This window comes from Nothoprocta perdicaria, unplaced genomic scaffold (genome assembly GCF_003342845.1).
Source record: "Nothoprocta perdicaria isolate Ctin4 unplaced genomic scaffold, notPer1 scaffold_105, whole genome shotgun sequence".
Taxonomy (NCBI): Eukaryota; Metazoa; Chordata; class Aves; order Tinamiformes; family Tinamidae; genus Nothoprocta; species Nothoprocta perdicaria.
The window spans coordinates 2,161,984-2,186,693 of record NW_020454150.1 but is presented as its reverse complement, the minus strand read 5'-3'; the positions used below and the strand labels follow the sequence as shown (position 1 = coordinate 2,186,693).

Genomic DNA, 24,710 nt, shown 5'->3' with positions numbered 1-24,710 from the left:
CTGACAAGCTGCAGTCTGTGCTTAGAGCAATGCAGGGAGCAGGCAGCAGCCCTGCCTTGGCTGCCCTTGTGTCCCAAGGTGCTCACACAGAGCCATCTGAAGAACTGTCCTGCTTTGTGCTTGCCCTGAGCAAGAAATGGAGGGCCAAGTCTGTGATGGCCTAGTTGGGAGGGAAGAGGTTAACGGGTAAGGGAACTTGGACAGGGAGCATGTCCCAAAGTCCAGATTTCTTGGCCCCATGGTTGCCCAAATCAATGAAGAGGCAAAACAGATCAGGCTTCTTGAGTTGATTGTAGATTCCTCATTGGGATGTACCTCAACAGGCTGATGGCTATTGCAGCACTATGGGTCACACTTGTGTTAGGATTTACTGCACATCTTTAATCCACAAGTTCGTTGTAGGTTTTGGAGCAAGATATGAGAGCAGAAGCATAAGTTATTTGCTGTACTTCAACTTTGCAAGCTTGTTTGGTTTTGTTTGTTTTGGATGTTTTTTTAGGCAAGGAAGCATGATCTAACAGATTAAGCATAGAGCTGCAAGCTGAATTTGTTGAGTATTGCTGATGTTATGTTAAGGAATGTCACATCCGAGGCATGGAATCTTTTCCCTTTGTCTGTTGATCTTCGAGCTGCAAGTAATCCTTAAGGTATCTTGGGCAGCTTGATAATTACCTGTTGCAGGCAGGATGKCAAACTAGGAGCCTTTTCCTGAGGAGATGGTCATGAGTCTACCATACTGAAGAACTGATATGTTGATTGTGAAACACAGTTTATGCACATACTGTTCTCTAGCTTTTCTGAAGTGCTTTTTTTTTTTTTTTATCTTCTTAGTAGGAAATGGCTGTGGAAGAGTTAACTTCTGTGTTACCTTCCCCAGTATCTCTGTTTTTATATGAGAATGTTAGAGATTTAGCCCCTTTGGTTTCATGTCTGCTAACTGCCATTTTTCTTCCTCCTTTGCAGGCAGGATTAGTTTGGGGATGTGAATACAATGAGCGTGAACCAGCAAGCTCACCCAGGGCCTCCCTACGGGCAGCCTCAGCCTGGCTATCAGGGCTACCAGCAGCCGGGCTACGGAGGGCCCCCGTTGCCAGGGGTTCCCCAGTCGCAATATGGAGCTTATAATGGTCCCGTGCCAGGATACCAACAGCCCGTCCCTCCACAAGGTACTTCTCCATCAAAACTCCATTTAATAACCTGTGAACTGCTACATGCTCTGAACGGCTCTTTTAAATGATTCTTCTGGCTAATTTTTGTTTTGTGGTAGTATTTCTCTTTGCTCTTGTATGTTGCATGTGTGGTGCTAGGAGTTATGTTCTTCCTGTACTTTTTTCAGGATATTGCTCTGTAAATTGTCCATTCCAGTATGGTACTTCAATAGCTAAATTAACATGTTGAAATCTGCAGCCTTCTTCCACTGTTTCACTGCCCCTCTGGTACTGAAGCACCTGAGCAGAACTATTTTCCAAATTAACTGTTGAGAGGTGGCTTTTAGGGACTCATAACAGATTTGTAACTGAGAGAATATGTGGAAAGACTTACACTCCATCCTGAACACTTAAGAGATACAGCTCTAGGCAAAAAGCACATATGTTAGAGCTAGTTTCTTTAAAGTCTTTAAAACCAATGGAAAGTTTCTAGATATCTGCTTGTATTAGCATGTGCCAAAATTTTCTGGTTTGAACAGTGGCATCACTTTTGGAGGGGCAAAATAGGTTTGAGCTTGTATGTTTCTTTGCAAAACAGTTCATGATTTTATTTTTCTTCATTTTTCTTCAATATAAAGGCTTCTTTAAATTTATTAAACAACTTCAAGGAGTCTTTGATTTTTGAATACCTGTATTAGGAGATTTAGAGATTTTTGAAATATTGTACAGGAAAAAATACTAATCCCTTCTGTGTTTCTGTCTTGTAGATAATGTCTTTATGATTTCAGTTCAACTGAGATAACAGATTTTTAATTCTGAGATGTCTGTTTAGATTCCAAATCTAAACAAACRGGGAAATGACAGATGTTAATTGTGCTGATGGTCTCTGTGTCGCTTCCTTCAGGTTTTTGCACCTTTTTGAATTTTAAACTCTACTTGATGAGAAAGATAGAACATCAAAGTGCCTACAGTTGTCTTAAAGCTATCAGAAGTGAGAGACTGAAGTTTGTGTCCTTGAGAAAGATTTCTGTCGGAGCTGAACAGTTACCCTGCTGTTTTTAAACCAGGGTTAACAGGACAATGGAGTGTAGAAGCTCTAGTGTGGTGTGCTGAAGCACAGCTTTTTCAGTTACTCTGTCTTCCTCTTCTGTCCTTAATCTCTTCTTTCCCTCCCTCCAATAAATCTCACCCAACAGCACTTTTAATCTGTGAATTTTGAACCAATTTTACAGAGGATTTAAATTCATTATAGAAATAATGAACATCAGTCCTGTGCAGGTGCAAGAGACCTTCCTTTCACAGAAAAGATGAGCAGAGTTCAGCCCTGGAACATGGTGTTGCTGCAGTTTCAGTCAGCAAGCATGTATTTAGCCCCTGCATAACTGGTGTTTCGCCTTCATAAAAGGAATAAGGAGAAACTGGGCTTATTTTCTTGAGGAGAGAAGGAGATTTAAGGAGGACAAAGATTTTTTGGGGAAAGTGACTTTGCTACTCTATTATGTAGACTCAATTTATGATACCAGTTGTGTTTAGTACTTAGCTAGTATATATTTTGGGTGGTAGSGCAGTGAGAGTGAATAAGGAATAAGTAACAAATGTGACATGGATTTTTATCTAAGTGATATTTTACATGCTGTTTGGAATGACCTCATCACTGGGAACACTGTCTTTTGGTGCCTTCTCCTTGGCTTGATTTACTGGCATATTCTGTCTTTCCAGGTTACTTCCCTTCCTTGGGCTTCCCTTCGAAGGGCTCTCCTGTTTCTCTCAACTCTGACACTTCTTCTCTTGCACCTAATTTCATAGGTAAATAGTGTCCTTTCTCTGGGAGTGTTTGTGTTGTGCTGCTCCTAGTGTGGGGAAGAGGGTGGTTTTCTAAAGCAGCTCTAGTGCCAAGATTTGATTTAATACAGATATTTATCTCAAAGGTGTGGATACCTGATAATTCAGGCACAGGTGGGTGACACACTTCTTGCGCTGCTCGTAGGCAGCACTCCAACAACATAAATAGGATATGAAGAAACAATCCTAGTAGAAAACCCTTATGMCAGCAGATACAGAGATAAGCAGATTTGTGACTAATGAATTCCAAAAGTTGATTTCAAAACCTGGTTTGGCCTATTCAGGTTCTGTCGAATAGAAGCCTTAGTTTAAAAACAAGTGTCATCTGAACAAAGACTAGAATGCAAGATTTGACATGATTGTAATGTTCTGTAAATAACTGCAACAAAGTTTCCCGAAGTAACAGGATCTTGGTGTTGAAAGTCATGAAATTTGTTAGCTCTGTTTTATTTAAAAGGGAAAAACTTTTTAGCTTTCTTGCATATAGCATGAAAACTCTATATATTTGGAATAATTATGGTTACAAAAGCTGACCTTGAAGGAGGAAATATATTTCTGCAAAGCAATCAAATAAAATGTAAGAATTAAAAACATTCCAACAGATCTTGTTGACTTTTCCTTTCTTCCAAGGAGTGGTGTTTTGCATGAACCCTTTCTGGTAGTGTGTGTTCACAGAGAACAGCAGGGAGTTGGTTTGAGCCAWGTCTGTATTTGATGATGGATGAGATGGTCTCAATGCATTGATACTAAAATCGCAGGTGTTTGAGTACGCTGTAATCTGCTTTCATTTTGAGGTCGGTGATGAGTATCTTAAAGGTGTTGAAGGGGAGCCTCAGGATTCCTCCTGGGTAATGAATCTTAAAATAATAAACCACTAGATATTCATAACTACTCAAGTGAATCTCTTCAGAGATTTTTTTTTTCCTGAGTGTGGGTAGCAGTTTCCTGAATGAATAAAGAAATCTTTGTGGTAAGGACCAGAGAGACTACTGAAGACTTTGTCAGGTGTAAATTGTATGTCTGTTAAAGTTGAAACAGTTATATAAAATTAATGTTAAGAAAGAGAGACTTGCTTTCTGTTATGAAACCCTCCACAAGTTGAATTAAATATGCTTTCAAAGAAAAAGGGTAACAAGGCCAGTTAACAGTTTCCATGCATCATTAAAGAAGAGAGAGTCCAAAATAGCTGTAACATATCAAATTAACATTAAAAGAGATCACAAAAGACATTCAGAAATAGTAGTGCCATAGAGAGTAAATTGTTAGATATGAGGAAATGCTGGGCTGCAGAAACAAGATGATGTTATAGTTTAGAAAAGACAGGATGTGATAAGAGGATGTGAAAATAATAAACTTATTTGAAAGTAATTAACTCCTAAGTCTTGATGAAGAGCAAGAGGAGGTTCAGAAAGACTTAGTAAAAAGTAATAAAATATACTAAATGGTCACACATACAATGGCTAATTGGTTGAATTTGCGTCCATATCCTTACTAAGGCTTAAGTGTAGCCGATGATAAAACATAAACAAGCTGAAACCTGATATTTCAGAGTAAAAATGGTACTGTGGAATTGAGAAATTATTTCTCTTATGTGCTTCCTTTTTCATACTGGCTCCTTTCAATGCTGGCTTTGAGAGCCCTGTAAACTTGTCACACTGGCCACTGGGAGAGAGGCTGGGGTCTCCTGCCTGGCGCTCTGGTGATTTGTTGCTTCGGGAGTCATCTGYGTTCAACATGCAACAAATATGCTCCTTTGGGCTTACCTGACGTGGCTGTGCGCTTCTACTCATCAGTGTCTTGTATTTAAAATAGCAGCTTATGTTTTTTCCTGGAAGTAGATGCTGTGGTTGCTTTGCTGGCATCATATTATCCAGTGTTGAACTGTCTCTGGAAGAGGGAAGACTTATTTCTGAGGCAAACATTTCTGAGTGTGCTGTGACTGAACCCATTTGGTCTGAAAAATGAAAGTCTCTGAAGCTCCAACCTTGAGATGTTGAGGAAAAAGCCTGCGTTGGCTCCCATTATGTCTTGTTTAAAAGCAGTCGGGTATAATTTTAAATATTATATATCTACTCACAAAACCTGCTTGCTCTGCAGGTGATAAAAACCAACCTGTTAGGAACATTAGGTTCCATGTGAATACTTTTCTTGCTCTGGATAAAAATAACTGGACTGTTGGTGAGGAGGAGCATTTAATATGTTACTGACAATGTGAGGAAGGTTTGCATGTCGATGCCTTCTAAAGATTCTCCRCAATGCTTATTTTCTGTTTGATCTTTGCAGAGATGTGACTAATGATGAAGGCTAAAAATATTTGTACTTTGAATTTTGCTACTACTAACAAATATATAATTGCAAGTATGATTTGCCACCAGAGGAGTATTGATACGTTAGCATAGCCATTGCTAAACCTTGCTTGAATGCTTTCTTCCCCCTCCCTTGATTTCTCATGGTAGCTGGTTCAAGCCTTTGAGAATAATCATGGTTTGTCTTTTCCTCTTTGTCCTTAGGTTCGCTAAGAGGCCCTCCAGCCTCTGGAGCTCCCCCTTCCACCTCTGGAGCATCTGTCCCTGCTGGTCACCCAGGATACAGTCAGTTTGGACAAGGAGATGTGCAGAATGGGATTCCAGCCTCGGCAGCCCAGATGCACAGGTACGTACGGAGAGAACAAATCCTAACAAAGGCCTCGCTTGGTAGACCTGCGCTGTTCTATTAACCTGATATGAAGAAGGATAAAGCAAGTCAAATTTGCTTTGTTTCTTGTCAGAAACACAGGTTATTGCCTTCATAGTCCTGCTTTTTGAAAGTTGAGTCTTGCCAGACGCCTTGCCGTCGCGTAGGGCTGTGGCGAGGAGCGCGGTGACGTTTCCCTGTCGCCTTGCAGGCCGCCCGCATCGCAGCCCTTCGTGCCGGGCTCGGCRCCGCCTGCCAGCCAGCCCTCCGCCTTCCAGCACTACGGGCCCGCCGCAGCCGSCGCGCAGCAGCTCAGCACTCAGATGGCAGGGATGACAATTGGCAGCGCTTCGACTCCTGCTCCTCCCCCAGCTGGACTGGGCTATGGTGAGCCTTTTTGGCCATGTAGTTTTGTGGTTGCTTTGCATCTGTGCTAGTCATTTCTTAAGAGACTTGCTCTTCTTAGGCAGTTACTTTCCCTTATGGTTATAGTAATTCTCTGTACATTGACATCTTCTCAGTGAACACCAATTTTGTTTGTCTAAAAAGATCATCATTGAAGAAACTAAGCCAAGACTTTTGTAGGAGATAAGTCAGGCAGTACTGCAGCATATGTGGAATACTGTTTCATTACTTGGTTAGATGAATCTTTACATTAAGCACAGGAACAGTCTATCCCTAAGTAAGCTATCAGAGAGTCTAGGTACCTTGTAACTGTTGTGGAACAGCACAGTGAAATAAAGGGAAAGGAATTGGGTAACTCAGGAGTGAAATTGTGAGTGACTGAAGAGTTTTGCTGGGAGTTGAGAAGAAACTTATACAAATATATACAAGTATATGCCAAATTTACTAGGTGTGTTCTCTTGTATTCTAGTCCCTTTACTTTAAATAACGTGTTTTTTTTTTAATGGTGAGGATCAGAGATTTCTCTTTAGTGTATGCAAGCTACATTGCACACAGCATTTTAGAGTAAATGTTGATTTGTTGAACTAGATGATAGTTCAATGATGCTTAAGCCACGAAGCTCGGCTGTTGTTGAACCACAGACTCCAGTTTGTTGTGGAGTTTGAGATTCAAACTTAGTTCAGTTGCAGGACTTGCTAGACAGGCATGTGATTGCATACTTCAAATTTCAGATGCCTTGTAGGATAAATTTAGGGTTTTTTTCACTTCCAGTTTGTCATTATTAAAGTTGGAATGTCCAAAATTAAAGCTGAAGTTGAGAGAGTGGTAGGGCTATTTTAGCTCCTCTAGAGCAAATGGGCTTTGAGTCTTCTGAACCATGTTTGGAAATCATTGTCTTGAGGATAGAAACAAATGATGATGACAACTTTTATTTTTATCAGGTCCCCCAACATCCGCTCCCCCAGTCTCAGGAAGCTTTACTGCAACAGGATCTGGTCTCTACACACCTTACACTGCGAGCCAAGGACCCCCTCCTACCAGTGTGTCTCAGGGTCTTCCTTTGGCACAGCCTCCTTTTTCTGGTCAACCAGTATCTACTCAGCGCCTTCCCAGTCAAGTCCCTGGTTTTGCCCCACCTCCATCTACAGGGATTGGACCTTCCTCCTACCCCGCTACAGCAGGTGCCCCAAGGCCTTCTCCCATGCAAGGCCCACCACTGCCTGGGCAGACAGTTGCTGGACCACCACCATCCCAGCCTAACCACGTGTCCTCACCACCACCTCCATCAAGCATGTCAGGACCTCATCCAGGGCCACCTCCCATGGGGGGTCTCCATGGGCCACCTCCTCCCACACATCCTCCCCAGCCAGGATACCATATGCAGCAGAACGGTGAGTATCCTCAGCGTGAGGACTGGAGTCGGGTGTTTGTGTGTAGCAGATTGAGGTTTGCACCTCAATCTTGAGATGAGATTTCAGGTTTGTACTTTGTAGACTCCTTTAGAGATTCCTAGTGCTTTTGTCCAAGGACAAATCCAAAATAAGTGGTAGGGTATGTCATTCTGAGCTACATATTATATAGGTTTCTATCAAACTGACATAACTGAAAGTTCTAGCTTACTTCACCAAGAAGTTGTTTGATATTTAGTGCAGTATACTGCAGGAATTTGTGATCAGATTTGTCATATGCACTTTGATTAATCTGATATCTGTATTCTCATCTATTCAAAAGTAGAGGTTTGAAATCCTGAAAGCATCAGTCTCATTTTAATTTGTGGCTAGTATTGCATATTCATCATGTTAGAGAAGAGTTGGAATACTTTGAAAAGGAGTTGCTACTTTCTTTCTTTAATTCACAAAACCATGCAAATCACAACTGTGTATTTTTCTCCTTGTGGAAGCTTTCACACTGTGTGATAAGCAATAATGAGTATCAGTTAAACTTCCAGGTTTATAAACAGTTTTAGCTGTTTTTCCTCAAAAATATTTGCAAGTTACTAGGGGAAAATAATCACCTGTAAGGATCTGGAATGAGAGCCCCCCGCCTCCCCCCCCCCCCCCCCCCCCCCCCCCCCCCTATTGCAATGAAGGAAAAGAAATCATTTCAGGCCATTATAAAACAAAAGAAATTGTCAAATTAAGCTATTGCTGTGACTTCAGATAAGCCAAAACTGTTCAAAAGAAGCAAGTTGCTGGACGTTGCTGCAAGTTGAAGCATCGTGATAAATCTGTTTAATTCTAATTAAAGCACATAGATTTCTATTTTTTTTTCTTCTTGATTGCAGGAAAAAGAGAAATGCCTGTTGAGGAAATACCTAATATTAGCTGTTGTTTAATTCTAATATCCTTTTCTTTTAAGGTTCCTTCGGACAGGCAAGGGGTCCGCAACCAAACTATGGAGGAGCCTTTCCAGGAACACCAAATTATGGAAGCCAGCCTGGACCACCCCCTCCACCGAAACGCTTGGATCCAGATTCCATTCCTAGCCCTGTAAGTTTTCTTTGCTCTTACCAGCATAAACGTTTCCACAGTATCTTTTCATGAGCCTTACAAAGACCAAAACTGAAAACAGGTTCATCTTTTGAAAGAATATCAGTCTGTTTGCCTGATTATTGTTCATTTCATATATTCTGCTTCAGGCACTTATTATGAACAAGCCAAGAAGCAAAGACCAGGGCATTCATTTTTTTTGTTTGTATTTTACTTTTTTTTTGTGTGTGATCTAAAAAACCAACCAACCAAGATGCATTGCATATGGAAATCACTGCCATAATTCCTCAGGTCGTTTTCCATGTTATGTTACATTTTGGGGATTTCCAGAGGACTTTGTTTAAACTTGCTTCATCACTTCCAGATTCTTGCTTAATGACTTTCCAAGGTGAACGCATGCTCTATGAGCAAGTTAGAAGTAGGTTTCCTTGCATTGCTTCTCCTTTCCCTTATCCATCCAATAATCTAGCAAAGAGCTGGCTGGCTTTGTGGACATTAAAGTCATGGCACTACTTCRTGTAAATAAGGGCAACTTCTCAAATTCAGGTTATCAATGTGAAACACGGTTCTGAGAAAGGACAAACAATTAGATGTAATGGGTAGTTTTGATGAGTAATGTGAAGACTGGTGGAATTATTCCCATTAGTCTGCTGTGTTGCACTTGTTGTTTCCAGTTGTGTTCTGTCCTTGTTTCAGAAGGCCACAATCATTTGATATCAGAAAGCCTTTTTCAGGGTGATTCTTACAATCAGTTAACTTTAAAATTATATAGAAATAATTTAGTCTTGAATTACTACTTAAATCTTGACTGGTGCTGCTCAAAAATGTCAAGAGTTATGTGTTTAGACTCGAAGTTTGTATAGACTTTTATAATTTATTACTTTTTTAGAGGAATATAAGAAATTTTTAATTGCTTGGCTGCTTCTTTTCTTTTCCACTAAATGAGATCTCAAATGGCTTGTATCGGTTGCCTTCATTTTAGCATGTTCTTGAAGCATAAAACCCCAATTTCTAACAAAAACAAGCACGTGAGCGACTACATCTGTTAGCAATGTGTTTAGGGCCCAGGCCCAATACCCTGACAAAACTGATTCTTTGGAATTAGTGTATGATGCAGAAGCAGGTGTGGTATTTGTCGTTTCGTTGCATGAACCTATGTCCAATGTATATATCTAATTCCAATACTGTAGGTTTGGTAGAGAGAAGTAACACTGTTACTTTTTGTTATATTCTCTTTTCTTTTTTTTTGTGGCACTCTTACATTTATTTTTTTTAAAAAAAGCAACTTAATGAGCTGCCACCTCAGCAGAAACCCAGGCACAGAATAGATCCTGATGCAATTCCTAGTCCAGTAAGTGCTGTATATATCTGTCTACTGTAGTCTGTGTTGGTGACCATCTGTGCATGCCTGAAACTTAAACCTCACCTCACTAACTCCATGATTAATCATTTATCCTTTCCTTGCCCTCTCCTGCTTGCCTTATCAAAGTGTGTAACATAACATCACAAGAGTCTGTTAAATCATCTGTGATGAATGATGAGGCAGTAGTAAACAGTTCGTTTCAGAAACAGGTAATGAAGAATGTTTTTCTTTCTCTGTGTCTGATTCTTAAGCTGTCTCCATTATCAGGGTCCAATTGGCATTTTCAGAGTGTAAACACTCAAGTTGTCTGTATTGTGTCCCATATTAACATACATGTGGATTTTTGTAGTTGTCATCTCCGAGTTTTGAGCAGAATTTGAGTGTTGACTTACCAGTACTGGGCTAATGTGCTAACGTTCTAAAAGTGAGCAGTGACTGTTTTGTTTTGATGTTAATTCCTGACTCAAATTTTTAAAAGATTAATGAGGCATGGGGAGCTATAAACATTCTTTCATTATCTGTGCTCATACATAACAATTAAATTTTGAATTTGAAAATTTAATGGTTATGTTTAGAGAACAAAGAAAAAGCAGCTACCTTTTGGATTGGAAGAAAAAAAGAACGGGTTAGGGTTGTTATCCACATATTAGTTCTTCCTCRTTTAGTTGGCTATAGTTGGTCATGTGGCAGGTGCTGATGTGTTGCAACAATTTATTCTGGAGTACTAACTATCCAGTGCTATGGGAGGCTTTCAGCTGGCAACTCGGAATCTGTAAGGTAAAGAGTGGAAGCTCTGCTGTACAAACTTTTGCATTTCATAATGTGCTCTGAGCAAAGGCACGTGGGCTTGGTAGCAAAGTACAATCAGTAGAATAGTTGCTAGTTTTAATGCTTAGATTCAATCAGTGCTATGGAAAAGGGGAGTCTAAAGGCTCATAACAATCTTATACAAAATTCAMTGTCTATTTAAGACAAAAATAGTTTCTTCATGTTTTTTTTTCCATGATGCTGGGTATATTTGTTAATGAAGAAGCTGAAATAATAAAAAAAAAAAATTAAAAAAAAAATTTTTTTTGGTGAGGTTTAGACTTGAATCATTAAGTCTTTTGCATTGGGAAGCAATGATTGCCTTCATTTGGGCTTGCAAGTATATTTCCTTAGGTCAGACTTGCACTGAATAGAAAAAAAAAATTGCATATGAGGACACTGGGAATTTAACACAGGAGAAGCAGGGGAAGAATAAAAATGTGTTTTCTGTAGGACTTTCTCTTGAGCCTTATCGAAGCTTCTGATTTTAATATAGCTAGAGCCAGTAAACAGAGGAATAATATTTAAAAAAAAAAAAAAAAAAAGGCTCTGTTGATCTGAGTTTGGCTTTTCTGAATCCAGATCAGACCTTAAAACACAGCATTTACTACTCAAAATGCTTGGGGAAAAAGCACTGTTTGCGACTTCAGTTTTTTGTTGTTAAAAGTCATTCGATATTATTCCAAATCAAACAGAGGTGACTGCTTGGTAAAACTTATTTGCTTTAGGCTTCTCATTTTTAGAGCTAGTAATGTTTGTCTCAGGTCCCCTTTTCACTGCCTTGTAGATACAAATCTAGTATTGTACTTTGAAACTAATCTTYAAAGTATTAAAATGATCTTTTCTATCATAGATTCAAGTGATTGAAGATGACAGAAGTAATCGTGGATCAGAACCATTTGTCACTGGAGTGAGAGGGCAGGTTCCACCTCTTGTTACTACAAATTTCTTGGTCAAGGATCAAGGTAAAATAATATTCTCTTCATAAATAAACAAATGAAGTACAAACCCCAAAGACTCAATGACAGAACTGTCTATATCTTTAATAAAAAAGAAAAAAGAAAAAGGGAAATAGAARAGGTCTGGGGATGACTTGAGGGGTTGGGGATGTGTGATTTACCAACAAATTATTTTCAAGTCCTGTGTTACTGTGTTAGTTTGATCTCGATTTAGATTCTGTTGAATGCTTGGTGAGTAGTAATCAGTTACCAAGAGAAGACAATTGATGTTTTCTAAGGCAGATACTTGGGACGAGCATGAGCAGGGATAATGAAAAGCGATAAACGAAGCTTCTTTTGTAGAGCTGTATCACAGTAGCTTAGTGCTGAAATGTGCAACATTGTGTGATTTGGACTGGAAACATAGACCAAATGACAGCTCGCTCATGACTTTACAATGYACTATAGGCTGCATGGAAGGAGGATTTCATCTTTTTACCTGTGTCATGTCTATATGCCCTAAAATTGTTGCCACACCTTACTGGAAATGTAAACTTAAAACTTGAGAATTCTGAGGTTTCCTCGGAATTCTGTTCTAGGATTCCTGTGGAACCCTACTCTGCTATCAAGTGCTTTGCTTTTGAGCTAGAATTACATGGTCAAATATTAGCAATGTTTGAGTTATGATCGCTGCCCACGTGTTTTAGTCAGCAAAACAAAAGGTGGAACAGGAGGGCCTTGTAGAGGGTTAAGTGTATATGGAGTCAGATTGATTTGTTTTGTTATAAGAGCTCTTATTATTCGTAGTTAATTCTGAAGAGATATTCTGCTTGGAATTCAAGTTAGCTTCAAGTTCTTTAGATTAAGCCATAGAGACAATTAGTTCATGTCAGCCTCTGAGCTTGAATAGAATTTGAAGTAACTTCAGTTTTGTGTTACATATGAGCTTAACTTATGCCTGAAATGTTTGTGACTGATTTTTGTTTGTTTTCTCCCCTTCCCCCAGGTAATGCAAGCCCACGCTACATAAGATGCACATCGTACAATATTCCCTGCACCTCAGATATGGCCAAGCAGTCCCAAGTTCCCCTAGCTGCTGTCATAAAACCCTTGGCTACTCTACCCCCAGAGGAGGTGAGAACTGTGTGTGGAGTTAAGGCACTCTGGACTCCTTGGCAGGGTACAAGGAGTACAGGAGAGAGAAGCTGTTTAAAATTTGACAGAAGAAATACTTAGCTAACGAAGACCAAGTAAACATTGGTACTCCAATAAGGATGTAGTTTTGGAGATCTGTTAGGTAGAAAAAGACTGTGTTCAAAATATTTTAGTTTTTTGGTCACTGTGAGAATCTCAGCCTTTTGCATATAGTGTCTTGGTCAAATGACCCAAATGCTGSGGTGATAACAAATGCGTGTACTTCCATTTCATCTCATTTTCCTTTTCACCCTACAGTACTTAAATGGTAACTAATCACTGAAATGAAGGCTGATGTAAGAGGTCAAGCTGTGGTGTCCAGCAGCACTGGTTAAACTGCAAAATGTGCAAGCAAAGCACTGTGTGGAATGAGTGACAGAACAAGGCTGCGTACCAGGCACTGCTAAACTATTCTTATGTTCTGCCCTTGCTGTGCGCAGAATTTATTTTCTTCTAAGTGCAATGTGTCCTGAGCCTGTTGCTTTGCACATTCTSTAGTTGCTGCAGACAAAAGCTGCTGCAGTACTACAGAGCTAGAAACTGTATAGAAAGTACTTTGTGTACAGTGTGGTTACTATTTAGTGTTGGAACAGGGGCATAAAGGCACATCTGTTGGTTCTGGAAATTGAATATATACAGTGGCACTATTCTGTGCCCTATTAAAGTTAACATTGACATCTGCTGAAGAAAGGGACTATCATCTGGATTTTTTAAAGTTTCTTGTGGTGTTTTATTAATGTCCCTTAACTGTTGTTGAGATTTGAAAAAGTGACTGTGATTAAATTGTGAGGTTAATTACTGTGTTGTGGCTGGAGTTTAAAAGGAGCACAGTAGACAAATGTGGTCTCAGTTCAGCAACCCAGAGGCGTGTAGACCTGCAAGTCTGTACAGAGGAAATGTTACAAACATCCAGAGTCTGCTCTCCTGGTGCTTATGCTCTGAACAAACACTTTTGATAGCAAGAAGAAACAAGGCTGGGGTCAGAAAACTGTCCTGGAGATCAGCGAGCTTCCAGCACTGGAAAATTCCTTGTAACAAGGGCAAACATCCTTCTAGGGGCTCTTCTAACAGATGAAGGCTCAGCTGTTCAGAGCACTGAGACCCTGTAAACAGAGCTAATGCTTAAAATATCAGAAATGAGAGGAGAAATGTGACTAGTGAAAATACAATACTCAGATAAATCTAGAATCTGTGGAATTCGGCACCCACTTCCCAGATGCAGAGCATTTGTCCCATATGACCTTGCACTGACCAGAAAGCAGGTCTTGGCACAGTAATACTACTTCCTTAAAGCCCTGTCTGGGAGTAAGTGGTGTTAGTACTAGTTTGTGTGCAGCACCTTCATAACCACTTTGTGTGTAGTACTGTGCACCTTCATAGCACCTCTAGTAGCCGCTTTGCGTGTGTGTGGTCAAGGCTGAGGGAACGAGAGGARAAGCTTATTCTGTGGAACCACGACACCAGCATGACTTGAGTGTCAGACTGTCTTAATTTATATTGTCTCAAACAAGGTCAAAATGGGATAGGAGGTGAAAAAAAAAACTAGTCATGAAACCATTTTACTGCAGGAAGTGACTAGTGGGGGTGCATGACAGATTGAATGATACATCTGTGGGCTGAAGGTGGAAAAATGTGGTCTGGGCATTTGTACAGTTCCTACTTAAGGAGTATGGTGTCTCTTAAGCGTGATCAGAAGTTTAGGGCTACTGAGGGAGTATGATCTGCAGTCTTTAATGTCAGAAAATTTAAAAGCGGGGGCTGAATTTCCTTTTGAGCTAGGTTCTTACAGTTATGAAAGGTGCTTTGAACTCTGAAAGCAGCTTTTATCTTGCAAGAGTTCTTAATCATTCTAAACTGTTTCCTGTTCCTTCCAAGTCTGAGAAACTGCAGAAGTGCCAAGTATCTCTATTTTGTTTGACTACAATTATACTGTATTGTCAGTAACAATTTAAAAACGATAACTACATAACAGTTTTGAGGCCTTGCTATGTTGGGAGTCATGAGAMGCAGAAAGTGTGGTTATTTCTATTTCATGGTGGAGTTTAAAAAGTAACAGTTACCAGTAGAGTTTTTAAAGACAGGATGTGTTGTTTTTTGTTTTGTTTTTTTGTTTTTTTAAGAACTTTATGGATTAAAGATCTTGCATGTATGGATTGCATTGGCTTTTTAATTGGTCAAAAGCCTGTACAAGGGGAAAATATAAAATTTAAAGATTTGCTTATTAAAAAAGGGAAAAAAAAAAAAAAAAAAAGACTTGAGAGTTTTGTGTTCACTCCTGTTAGGATATCACAGCCATCCTTTGCATGGCTTCAGTTTTTTGAGTTTGCTTGGGATTAGTGCTGGGCAGTATGATGCTCCTTGTACCAAGGTTGAGAGCTTGTGTTCCTCAAGCAGCCACTATACCAGGTAGTGCAGCACTTTGCAGGAGTCCTTCTTTGGGTCTCTGTGGAAGACCAACACTCATTTGGAACATTTGCAACGTTTAGACCCAACGCTCTAAAATGTGTTGTCATTTCCTCTAACATGTGACCTTTATTTTCTCTTTCCCTCTTGTTTCCACAGACCCTTCCTTACCTGGTGGACCATGGAGAATCCGGCCCTGTCCGGTGCAATAGGTGCAAGGCCTACATGTGCCCTTTTATGCAGTTCATCGAGGGAGGAAGGAGGTTCCAGTGCTGCTTCTGCAGCTGTGTCACTGAGGGTAAGGTTTCTGCTGGGAGTTAGCCTGTAGACACTATTGCATGATAGTGCAGAGCACTAGCTAGCTTTCCTGCTGTGTTATTTGAACCAGCTGTCGTCRTGTTAGCTCTCTAGACAGTGAAAATATTGATAGTGGACGTGTCCCTGAACTCCATGTCTCTTCTTTTGCAGTCCCGCCTCACTATTTCCAGCACTTGGATCATACTGGTAAACGAGTGGACTTCTATGATCGACCTGAATTATCACTGGGCTCTTATGAGTTTCTGGCAACTGTAGACTACTGCAAGGTACAGTAGTGCACACTTTTTACTGTCATTTGTTTCTTGGGGATTATTGCTTGTTTGCTTTAATAATAAAAGAAGATCTTTTTCTAAACTAAGCCCAGATTAATTCTATGGGGCTACCTTCTGTCTGGCAGATAATTACTGACATTGTCTTAATGTGCTCMTCTACTTACTTCCCAAAGGAAAGTGTTAATCCTCATCACATACTGCTACTTTGGTTCAACTGCCTCTAAAGGTTGTTAAGTGTTCAAAGAGTGAAAACAAACCAAAAAAAGTAAATATTCTTGGTTTATAATTCTGATTAAAAAAACATGCCTTTTAGTGGGTAAACTTTTGGTATCAAAGCTGAATTTCACGTAAGATCATGTTGATTAAAAATGCAAGAGAAGAGTCTGGAAAGGTGTTGTCAGAGCAGGCTCACTTCTAAATTGAATGTTTAGATCTTAAGGAATTAAAAATAGGTACAAAGTGTATGTGAATATTGATATCTGCTGAAATACACACTGGGAAAACTTAGCCTAGTTACCTTATAATGCTTCAGCTTTAGTTTGAGGTAAAGGTAAAGCAATCATCTCGGTTCTAACAGCTTAAGATCCAGTTAAGGACAAATGAAATGTGATCTTCTCAGGTTTTTGCAAGTTGTTCAGTTTTGGTTTTTTTGTGTTTCCAATCTGATTGCAGAGAGAGAACTGTTGATTGATGCATGGGACGGGGGGAGAAACAAACCTGACATTTAAAGAGACTTGAGATTTGAAAGTTTCCAGCCTCCAGAGAGGAAAATCTTTTGACTTCTAGTCAAGGTCTTGTCAGATTCCAGAATCTTGAGAGCTGTGGGGAAACCTCCTATCCTGCTCTCTCTCTGTCTGGCCAAGTCAGACAAATGGTTGTTTCAGTTGTCAGTAGGCTGCTTTTCTCTGACCAGTGGCAAAAATTCATCTAGGGCACATCACACTGATCCGTTTCAAGCCTAGTGTGCTTTATGTGCCTGTCTTAGCTTGGCAGGTGGAGAAAAACAATCTGAATAACCAGTTACTGCCTGTGAGTGAAAACTACCTGCAGTCTATTGTGCTTTTGAACAGCATTTATTTTGACCATATTACTTAGCTGTTACGAGCTGCATGCTGACATAATGTGACTTTTTGCTCCCTTCCACAGAATAATAAGTTTCCCAGTCCACCTGCTTTTATTTTCATGATCGATGTGTCCTATAATGCTGTGAAGAGTGGCTTGGTGAGACTAATATGTGAAGARTTAAAGTCACTCCTAGATTACTTGCCCAGGTAGGCTTGTTGTGTATTGTTCTAGCCATTCAAAATGGGGGGAAATGTCACTTTCAGCCTTAAAATGTCCCACATTTAAAAGTTGTTTGATGACTCTGTCAACCTTTTGACCCCGAGGGTYTAGGAAGGAGAGCTTTCTGGACAACTTTTTAGATAAAATTCGTTTTCCTTCCTGTAATTTTCCCCTTATCCCTTATTGTGTTGGGATTACACTTCTCTGTGAAGTGACTTGAATTACGTCCATCATTTGGATGTGAAATAAAGCGTGTCTCTTACAGGGAAGGCAATATGGAAGAATCAGCCATTCGAGTAGGATTTGTCACTTACAACAAAGTGTTACACTTCTACAACGTGAAGAGCTCGCTGGCACAGCCACAAATGATGGTTGTCTCGGACGTGGCTGATATGTTTGTGCCACTTCTTGATGGCTTTCTCGTGAATGTGAACGAGTCCAGGACAGTTATTGCCAGGTAACAGGAAGTGAATTAAGATGTATGTAATAAAGTTCTTGTTTGATTTAAATGCTGTGCTTAAGAACTAATATGCTTAGCTGTTTCATGTTATGTGTCCAGAAGTCATGCCATATATTTCAACTTCCTGTGCTGTTTTGAGATGGTGCTGACATAGGAGGATGGGGCTGTTTATGGCTATGGAGGGCGTAAGAAGATCTAGGATATTGCAGAGCAAAAGTTGCAGGAAGGCTGAATCACTGACTTTATGGCAGTTGCCTAAATAACTGTACACTGGGAAAACAATGGAGTCTGATTTTGGTTATGTCAAGAAACTTGATTGAATGGGATAGAGTAAGACATGGAAGGAAAGGGGAAAAAAACCCATAAGATTTAACTGTTCAACAGGATACTTGAACTAAACCGTGGTATGTAGCTAGCTAGGTTTTGGAAACTAGACTGGGCAAAGCACTTTTTTTTTTAATTGAAAAATTCTTGCCTATTTTTTTAATCCATTAAAGAGCACAAATAYAACTGGGTTAAACGCATTAGTGTGCGTAGTACACAAGGGTTTTTTGTTTTATTTTTTCATACAAGGGCAAAGTGTTGCTTGTTTTCCGAGTTTGGAATTTTCTTCAAAGTACATTGAGGTATATTCAAAACACAGAATAGCTGTTAGAAGAGGCAGCAGTTAGAAGAGGCTCAGTGCTATAGTTGAGCATTGAACAAATTGGCATGGATGGGGAAGTCCATAAAGGATATCAAAGCATCTCTTTTTCATAGTTAAGCAATAAATTGCAATATACTGTAGAAAATAGAGAAAACCACAGAACAAAAGAGGCAGAATAGGTACATTAAGGATCTATATAAGCCACTTCAGTCTCATAGGTTATTGATTGCAACTTGGGTTTCCCAGCTGAGTTGAATCTTACTGACTCTTCTCTCTTGTTTTCTTACCAGTTTGCTTGACCAGATTCCAGAAATGTTTGCAGACACGAGAGAAACAGAAACTGTTTTTGCACCTGTGATTCAAGCAGGGTTGGAGGCACTGAAGGTTTGTAAATGCATTGTCATGGCAGRTTGTTTTAAAATCTAGTACTCAGAATTTCATATTCTGTTAACACACACCAGCAAGAATTTCAAAGCTTTTTATAAGTCTTCTTGCAATAGATGCACCACATTTAGGGAATGGTTGGTTCATGCTTCAAGTGCTTCTACCTCTGATTCTTTTTATGCTTAATCATTTTCATTCAAAGTACAAGGCAAATAACTTGATCTCAGTGACCTGGCTGGACTTGGTTTTGGATAGTTTACAGAACCTACAAAAAGACCTTCTAGCATTGAAGCCAGGTGCTGAACTGTCATGTCTCATTGGAAGAGTTCTTTAATGTGGTATTTTTCTAAGTCTGTGTTTGAGCTTGGTATAGCCTTAAATAAAAGGCAAAGATGCTCTCTGTAGAAGTTTCCAACACCAATGTGTCAAGTAAAAAGCTAAGTAAATCTTTCCTAAGGGTCTTCCATTCCTGTACCTCATCCAGAGCATTGTGTGTGTGATTCAACTCAAACTAGTGGATAACAACGGAATTTACTTTCTCTGTGATTCAGTCCAAACCTCATTGYGTTGTTTTGTCTTGTAAGACATTCTTAGAATTTTTATAACTGTTTCTCACCTGAGCAATTTCACCCCCTTTCTTGCAGGCAGCTGAGTGTGCGGGCAAGCTCTTTATTTTCCACACTTCTCTGCCAATTGCAGAGGCCCCAGGGAAGCTGAAGAACAGGGATGACAGGAAACTAATCAACACGGACAAAGAGAAGGTAATAATGGTTTATGTGATGCTTACAGCACAGGTCTATATTATGCTCTTTATAAAACAACTATGAAATAACTTAAAAATAAGAAAGATAGTAAGTAATGTAATGTTTCTGGCCAGTAGTAGTCTTTTCRTATTGCATGTTTATCTTCTGCTCTTGAGCAAAGCTGAGTAGATATGACATTCTAAAGACAATTCCGATACGAGAGCAAATAGAAGTGCAGAGCTAAAGTCTTATATGGGAGAAATCTGTACAGCTTTGTTCAAGTGAATATGCAGAATTTGCTTGTAATTGAAGTAGGCATTTTAATTTTAATGTCAATTTTCAGACAGTTTTTGAAAGGCAGGGTCAAGAGGAATTTGCATGACTGTGTAACCTTCAAGGGAGACTCAAAGTATAAAAGTGACTACCATTATTACTYGGTTTTCTTTTCTTTTTCCTATCACCAACTTTTCATCTCTGACTTCCTCTTTTTAGACTTTGTTTCAATCCCAGACAAGCTTCTACAACAACTTGGCCAAGGACTGTGTGGCCCAAGGCTGCTGCGTRGATCTGTTCCTATTTCCAAACCAGTATTTGGATGTGGCAACACTAGGGGTAGTAACTTACCACACAGGAGGCTCCATTTATAAGTATGCTTATTTCCAGGTAAGAGCTGCATAGGGTCAGGCTGTTGTTTGGTCTGAGTATCATGTTTTGTTAGCAGCTCTTTTATGCAGTGTAAGCTGTAGTGAGCAAGTCCAACTTTGAAACTAAGCTGCTACTTGAATTTTTAGATTGTCACTAAAACAATCTTTAGCTTTATATATTTATACAAAATGTTTATTAACAAAAAAAGCTATGTTACTAACTTTCTATATGACATTGRATTAGTAGGACACTGAGCCCTACGTGACAACTGATTTTAGAATAAGACTGCAGGAGATACCTGTTTTTAAATTAGTTGATGGTCTTACAGAGCAGCTCTGACTTAAAATTTGTGACACTGGGATTATTGCTTGTGTTCTAGCTGGAAACAGACCGGGATAGGTTCCTGAATGACTTGAGAAGAGATGTCCAGAAAGAAGTGGGATTTGATGCTGTGATGAGGGTGCGGACCAGCACAGGTGGGTCCTAGCCTGACTAGAGTCTTAATTAACTGACCACTTCAAGAATAGGATGTGGGATGTGACAGATGTTTACGCAGCTTAGAACATCCTGAGACAAAGTTATGCAAAAGCTGCCTTAAGGCTTTGAAATTGTAATGATTTTTTTTGTCAAGGCTTCAAAAAAGATTCCTGCTGAGAATTTGTCCTGATAGAATTCTCAGGGTTTCCAAGGCTGTCTTGTAGATATTGATACAGAAATAAAAAATGAGGCTCACACTGTATTTTCTCTTTTAGGTATTCGAGCAACTGACTTCTTTGGAGCTTTCTATATGAGCAATACAACTGATGTGGAGATGGCAGGTTTGGACTGTGATAAAACTATCACAGTGGAATTCAAGCATGATGACAAACTGAACGAAGACAGTGGTGCCCTCCTTCAGGTGAGGGGGAAGTTTTGCAGAAGCAAAGTGAATTAACTATTTAGAATTCTCAACAAAAATGTGTCAATGTGTAGCAAATTTAAACCAGGAAGAGTGCCAGTTGCAGAAGAGTATGATGTTGCTCTGAAGCTCAATTATATGCTCTCTTAAGGAGCAAGGTTTTATTATTTCTCTCCAGCTATTTACTGTGGTCATGACCTTAGAGAAACATGTTCTCRGAGTGACCTAGACTCAAGCCACGGTCTTTCTTGTGTAGTTCAGTTCTAATGCTATAAACAGWTCACATTACTGCTTGCTATTTTTCCTTGACTCTAATTTGTTCCATATGTTGCTAGCTTATTGTATAAAAATATTTTTAAAGTTACCTTATTTGCTTAGGTATCTAAGTTTTAACTTTTCATCAAGTTTATTCAAGGCTAGACTTTCTTATTTTAGCAAGGTCTGATTTTTCTGTGTCTTGCTGCTTTTGTCTCCTACAGTGTGCTCTGTTGTATACAAGCTGTGCAGGTCAGCGAAGGCTCCGCATTCACAACCTCTCCTTGAACTGTTGCACACAGCTGGCTGACCTGTATCGGAACTGCGAGACAGACACGCTCATCAATTACTTGGCTAAATATGGTAACGTTAAATATGAAGGAGAGGCCTAGTCTTTAAAATGCCTGTTGTAACTGAGAGATATTTCTTTAGTCTCTTCAAATTTCAGGTGATAATTTGTTTATCATTCAAGAAATATGACCAGGCTCTTAAAGGAATTTTTCTAGTAGCCTGTACTTACAAGTCAAGATGGACTTTCAAGTCAATCTATCCTTTAAAGTGTATGAGAAATAGAGTAGAAGAGATGGTAAAACAGAGTAGATAAGTTTTTGTGATCTTTGGTAATAGGTTTGTATGTTTAGTAGTATGCTTATGGTCACTAAAGYAATGGTCCCTTAGATTTAATTTGTGGACGTGTTGTGGATTTTGCTTTTCTGTGGGTTTTTGTCATGCTATAGTTTGAGAAGTGTTGCATGAAATAATGATGTCATAACTGTCCATCTCTCCACAGCATATCGTGGAGTTTTGAATAGTCCAGTAAAGACTGTACGAGATGCGCTGGTTAACCAGTGTGCCCAGATCCTGGCTTGCTATCGGAAAAACTGTGCTAGTCCTTCCTCTGCTGGCCAGGTAAACACAGCTTTGATTTAAATTGCAGGTTCAAGTGTTAAAAGAGAAAGGAAGAAGCTCTTATCACATCTAATCTATGCAATATAAGTGAATTGCATTGCTCAGCAGAAATCTGCAAGGAGAAGATGCGGGGAAGTAGCAAACCTGCAAGTAAAACCATAGTTGAAACTAGCTTCCTGGATGTTTGTCTGGACACCATAAGTTATTACCTTTTCTCGGGAAACTTTTAAAATTATTTCTATAAGTCTGTAATATAATTAGAATATTAGTGCCAATTCCTTGCATGTGTCTTGCACTTGCTTCCCCAGGTGGGCTTGTGAAAGCCTCGCTATAAGTGTAGGCAGTACTGCTGTAGTTAGCAAGGCAAGTGACCCACTTCTCTTGGCTGGCTTGTGTTTTGTAGCTCATCCTCCCTGAATGCATGAAGCTGCTTCCTGTGTACTTGAATTGTGTGTTGAAGAGTGATGTCCTTCAGCCCGGTCCGGAGGTCACGACAGATGACCGTGCCTACATTCGTCAGTTAGTTACATCCATGGATGTGGCAGAAACAAATGTTTTCTTTTATCCCAGGCTTTTGCCCTTGGTGAGTAATTCAGATATTCTTACTACTTGAGACCCGATGTTGTCTTGCCCTGCCCTTAAGAACTAGTTTTTATATCCTACCAAGGGAAAGCTATTTGAGAAGGATTTGGGAGCTGCCATCTGTCTGAGTGGTTCATTTAATTTCACTTAAAGAGATAGATGCATTACTGTGTCTTGAGAATTTGCTGGGGCGTTTTCTCCAATCTATGCCATGTGACCGGTGAGCAAGATGACTTCTTGGATTCTTTGGTAGTCTTAAAAATTGTAAAGCTTYTTGTAATTTTATGTGGTAGTTTACAGCATTGCAGGGAAACGCCACATACCACACTGTTCTGACTTTTCAGCATCATAGCTACAAGAGTAAACTGATGTTCCTGGTGCAGGAGCCAGTGTTGGAACTGCAGAACACTTTGACCACAGCCTTGTGCTCTCCTTTGATAAAAGGTTTCTCTGTTCTAACGTTGTGTTAAATAGGAAAAGTAAGCTGATGAAAACGTTTTAGCCACAGCTGATGCAGCACTGCAGAGAGCTAGTGTTTACAGGAAAATACGCAAGCAGCTGGCTGCGAGTCCTAGAAATGAGCAATTCATTGGACTTGTAGAGCCTGAAGTTTTCCTTGCTTCTTCAGATGTTCTTGCTTTATAACTTTGATTATTTTTTTAATTTCACTCTGAAACAGACCAAAGCAGATGTTGACAGTAACTCCTTGCCAGCAGCAATCCGGAACTCGGAGGAACGCCTCTCCAAGGGTGACATTTATCTGCTGGAGAACGGCCTGAATATCTTTGTGTGGGTGGGAGTGAATGTGCAGCAAGGCCTGATCCAGAACCTCTTTGGAGTGTCATCCTTCAGCCAAATTAGCAACACCTTGGTGAGCTGGGTGCCGGTGTGGGAGATAATGGCTGTGATAGTCATCTGATACTTAAAGCATTCAGAAACCAAGTTCAGAAAGTAGTTTTAAAACTTTCATACTAGTAACAGTGGAGAAACCACAAATACCAGATTTCATTTTCTGACTTCYGAAGTGCAGACACCCCTATCTGGGCACGCTTCTGTGTAGCTCATTTGATAAGCCATGCCTCACTGATGATAAAGGAGAATATATTTATATGGATTTAACAATTGGTGYGTAATTCTGATCTGTTTTGTAGACTTCTGTTTAAATTACTTTAGCTTATCAAAATGATYCCTAAGGGGATAGATGTTTTCCATAAGTTAAAAGTACCTTTTTTGTTGCTCTGCATTTTGTGAGTGTAATGGAGATTCAATATCTTGCATTTCAGAGTGCGCTGCCTATTTTGGAAAACCCTTTTTCAAAGAAAGTACGATCTATTATCGACATGCTTCAAGGGCAGCGATCCCGCTACATGAAGGTAAAAATGTGGTCTTACTCATACGAGATGCATTGTGAAACTTGCTCTCCCTGACCTCGTCTTTGTGCTTCAAACATAAAAGTTTTTAAGGATCTGAAGTAACTCATGTTACTAGTGTTGGAGATCTGTGCTTACCTTAGCACATTTGTCTTTCCTGTGTTTTTGGTTTTGTTTTCAGTGCCTTGCTTAGTACTCCTATTGCTGTTAGTATGTGCAAATGTCGCTTTCTTCCCAGTGGCAGAGGGATTTATAGATAGTCACTATAGATTGGATGTTTTTCTTGGCACCTGTGCCAGCTCCAAATCRAATATGACTAGGACCTGTCACCCAATGCTGTGAGACTTGCAGAACTGATACATGGCTGCAATGTCAGTAATTTCCAAGGAAGTTTTCGGGACACATCTGAAGGACCAGAAACAATGGTGAAGCCATGATTCCTCTGTGAAGTTGAAGGATAATTACACATAAGGGAGGGGGGAAAAAAAGAAACACTTCTATCGTCAGTTTGGTTGCAGAGGCATTTGGGTCCCTTTCAACTGTTTAAGCAATCTTGACTTCAGAGATGAAAAATTAAGGGAAAGGTATCATAAAGGATAATTTTGGCCAGTTAAGCTTTCCTGATGGTCAGTAGGCCTCCCTGCTTTAGTGCTAAGATTTTAGTTTATGGACCTCATGTACT

The 24,710-nt window shown here is 39.7% G+C and overlaps 1 protein-coding gene across 1 annotated transcript in view; it reads left to right on the top strand.

Moving 5' to 3' along the window:
• Window positions 1-970: 970 nt before the first annotated feature.
• The window catches only part of SEC24C (SEC24 homolog C, COPII coat complex component), a 25,895-nt gene continuing 2,155 nt past the window's right edge, over window positions 971-24,710 (top strand). The window contains exons 1-23 of the mRNA XM_026044214.1: window positions 971-1,166; window positions 2,868-2,954; window positions 5,501-5,642; window positions 5,875-6,050; window positions 7,010-7,459; window positions 8,427-8,557; window positions 9,840-9,908; window positions 11,581-11,692; window positions 12,672-12,799; window positions 15,422-15,560; window positions 15,731-15,846; window positions 16,999-17,123; window positions 17,402-17,593; window positions 18,533-18,626; window positions 19,271-19,387; window positions 19,862-20,032; window positions 20,394-20,490; window positions 20,767-20,912; window positions 21,392-21,530; window positions 21,958-22,076; window positions 22,480-22,659; window positions 23,338-23,529; window positions 23,942-24,031. Of these exons, the coding sequence (XP_025899999.1) occupies window positions 992-1,166; window positions 2,868-2,954; window positions 5,501-5,642; window positions 5,875-6,050; window positions 7,010-7,459; window positions 8,427-8,557; window positions 9,840-9,908; window positions 11,581-11,692; window positions 12,672-12,799; window positions 15,422-15,560; window positions 15,731-15,846; window positions 16,999-17,123; window positions 17,402-17,593; window positions 18,533-18,626; window positions 19,271-19,387; window positions 19,862-20,032; window positions 20,394-20,490; window positions 20,767-20,912; window positions 21,392-21,530; window positions 21,958-22,076; window positions 22,480-22,659; window positions 23,338-23,529; window positions 23,942-24,031 (3,387 nt within the window). The 5' untranslated portion in view covers window positions 971-991. The remainder of the gene's footprint in view (window positions 1,167-2,867; window positions 2,955-5,500; window positions 5,643-5,874; window positions 6,051-7,009; window positions 7,460-8,426; window positions 8,558-9,839; window positions 9,909-11,580; window positions 11,693-12,671; window positions 12,800-15,421; window positions 15,561-15,730; window positions 15,847-16,998; window positions 17,124-17,401; window positions 17,594-18,532; window positions 18,627-19,270; window positions 19,388-19,861; window positions 20,033-20,393; window positions 20,491-20,766; window positions 20,913-21,391; window positions 21,531-21,957; window positions 22,077-22,479; window positions 22,660-23,337; window positions 23,530-23,941; window positions 24,032-24,710) is intronic.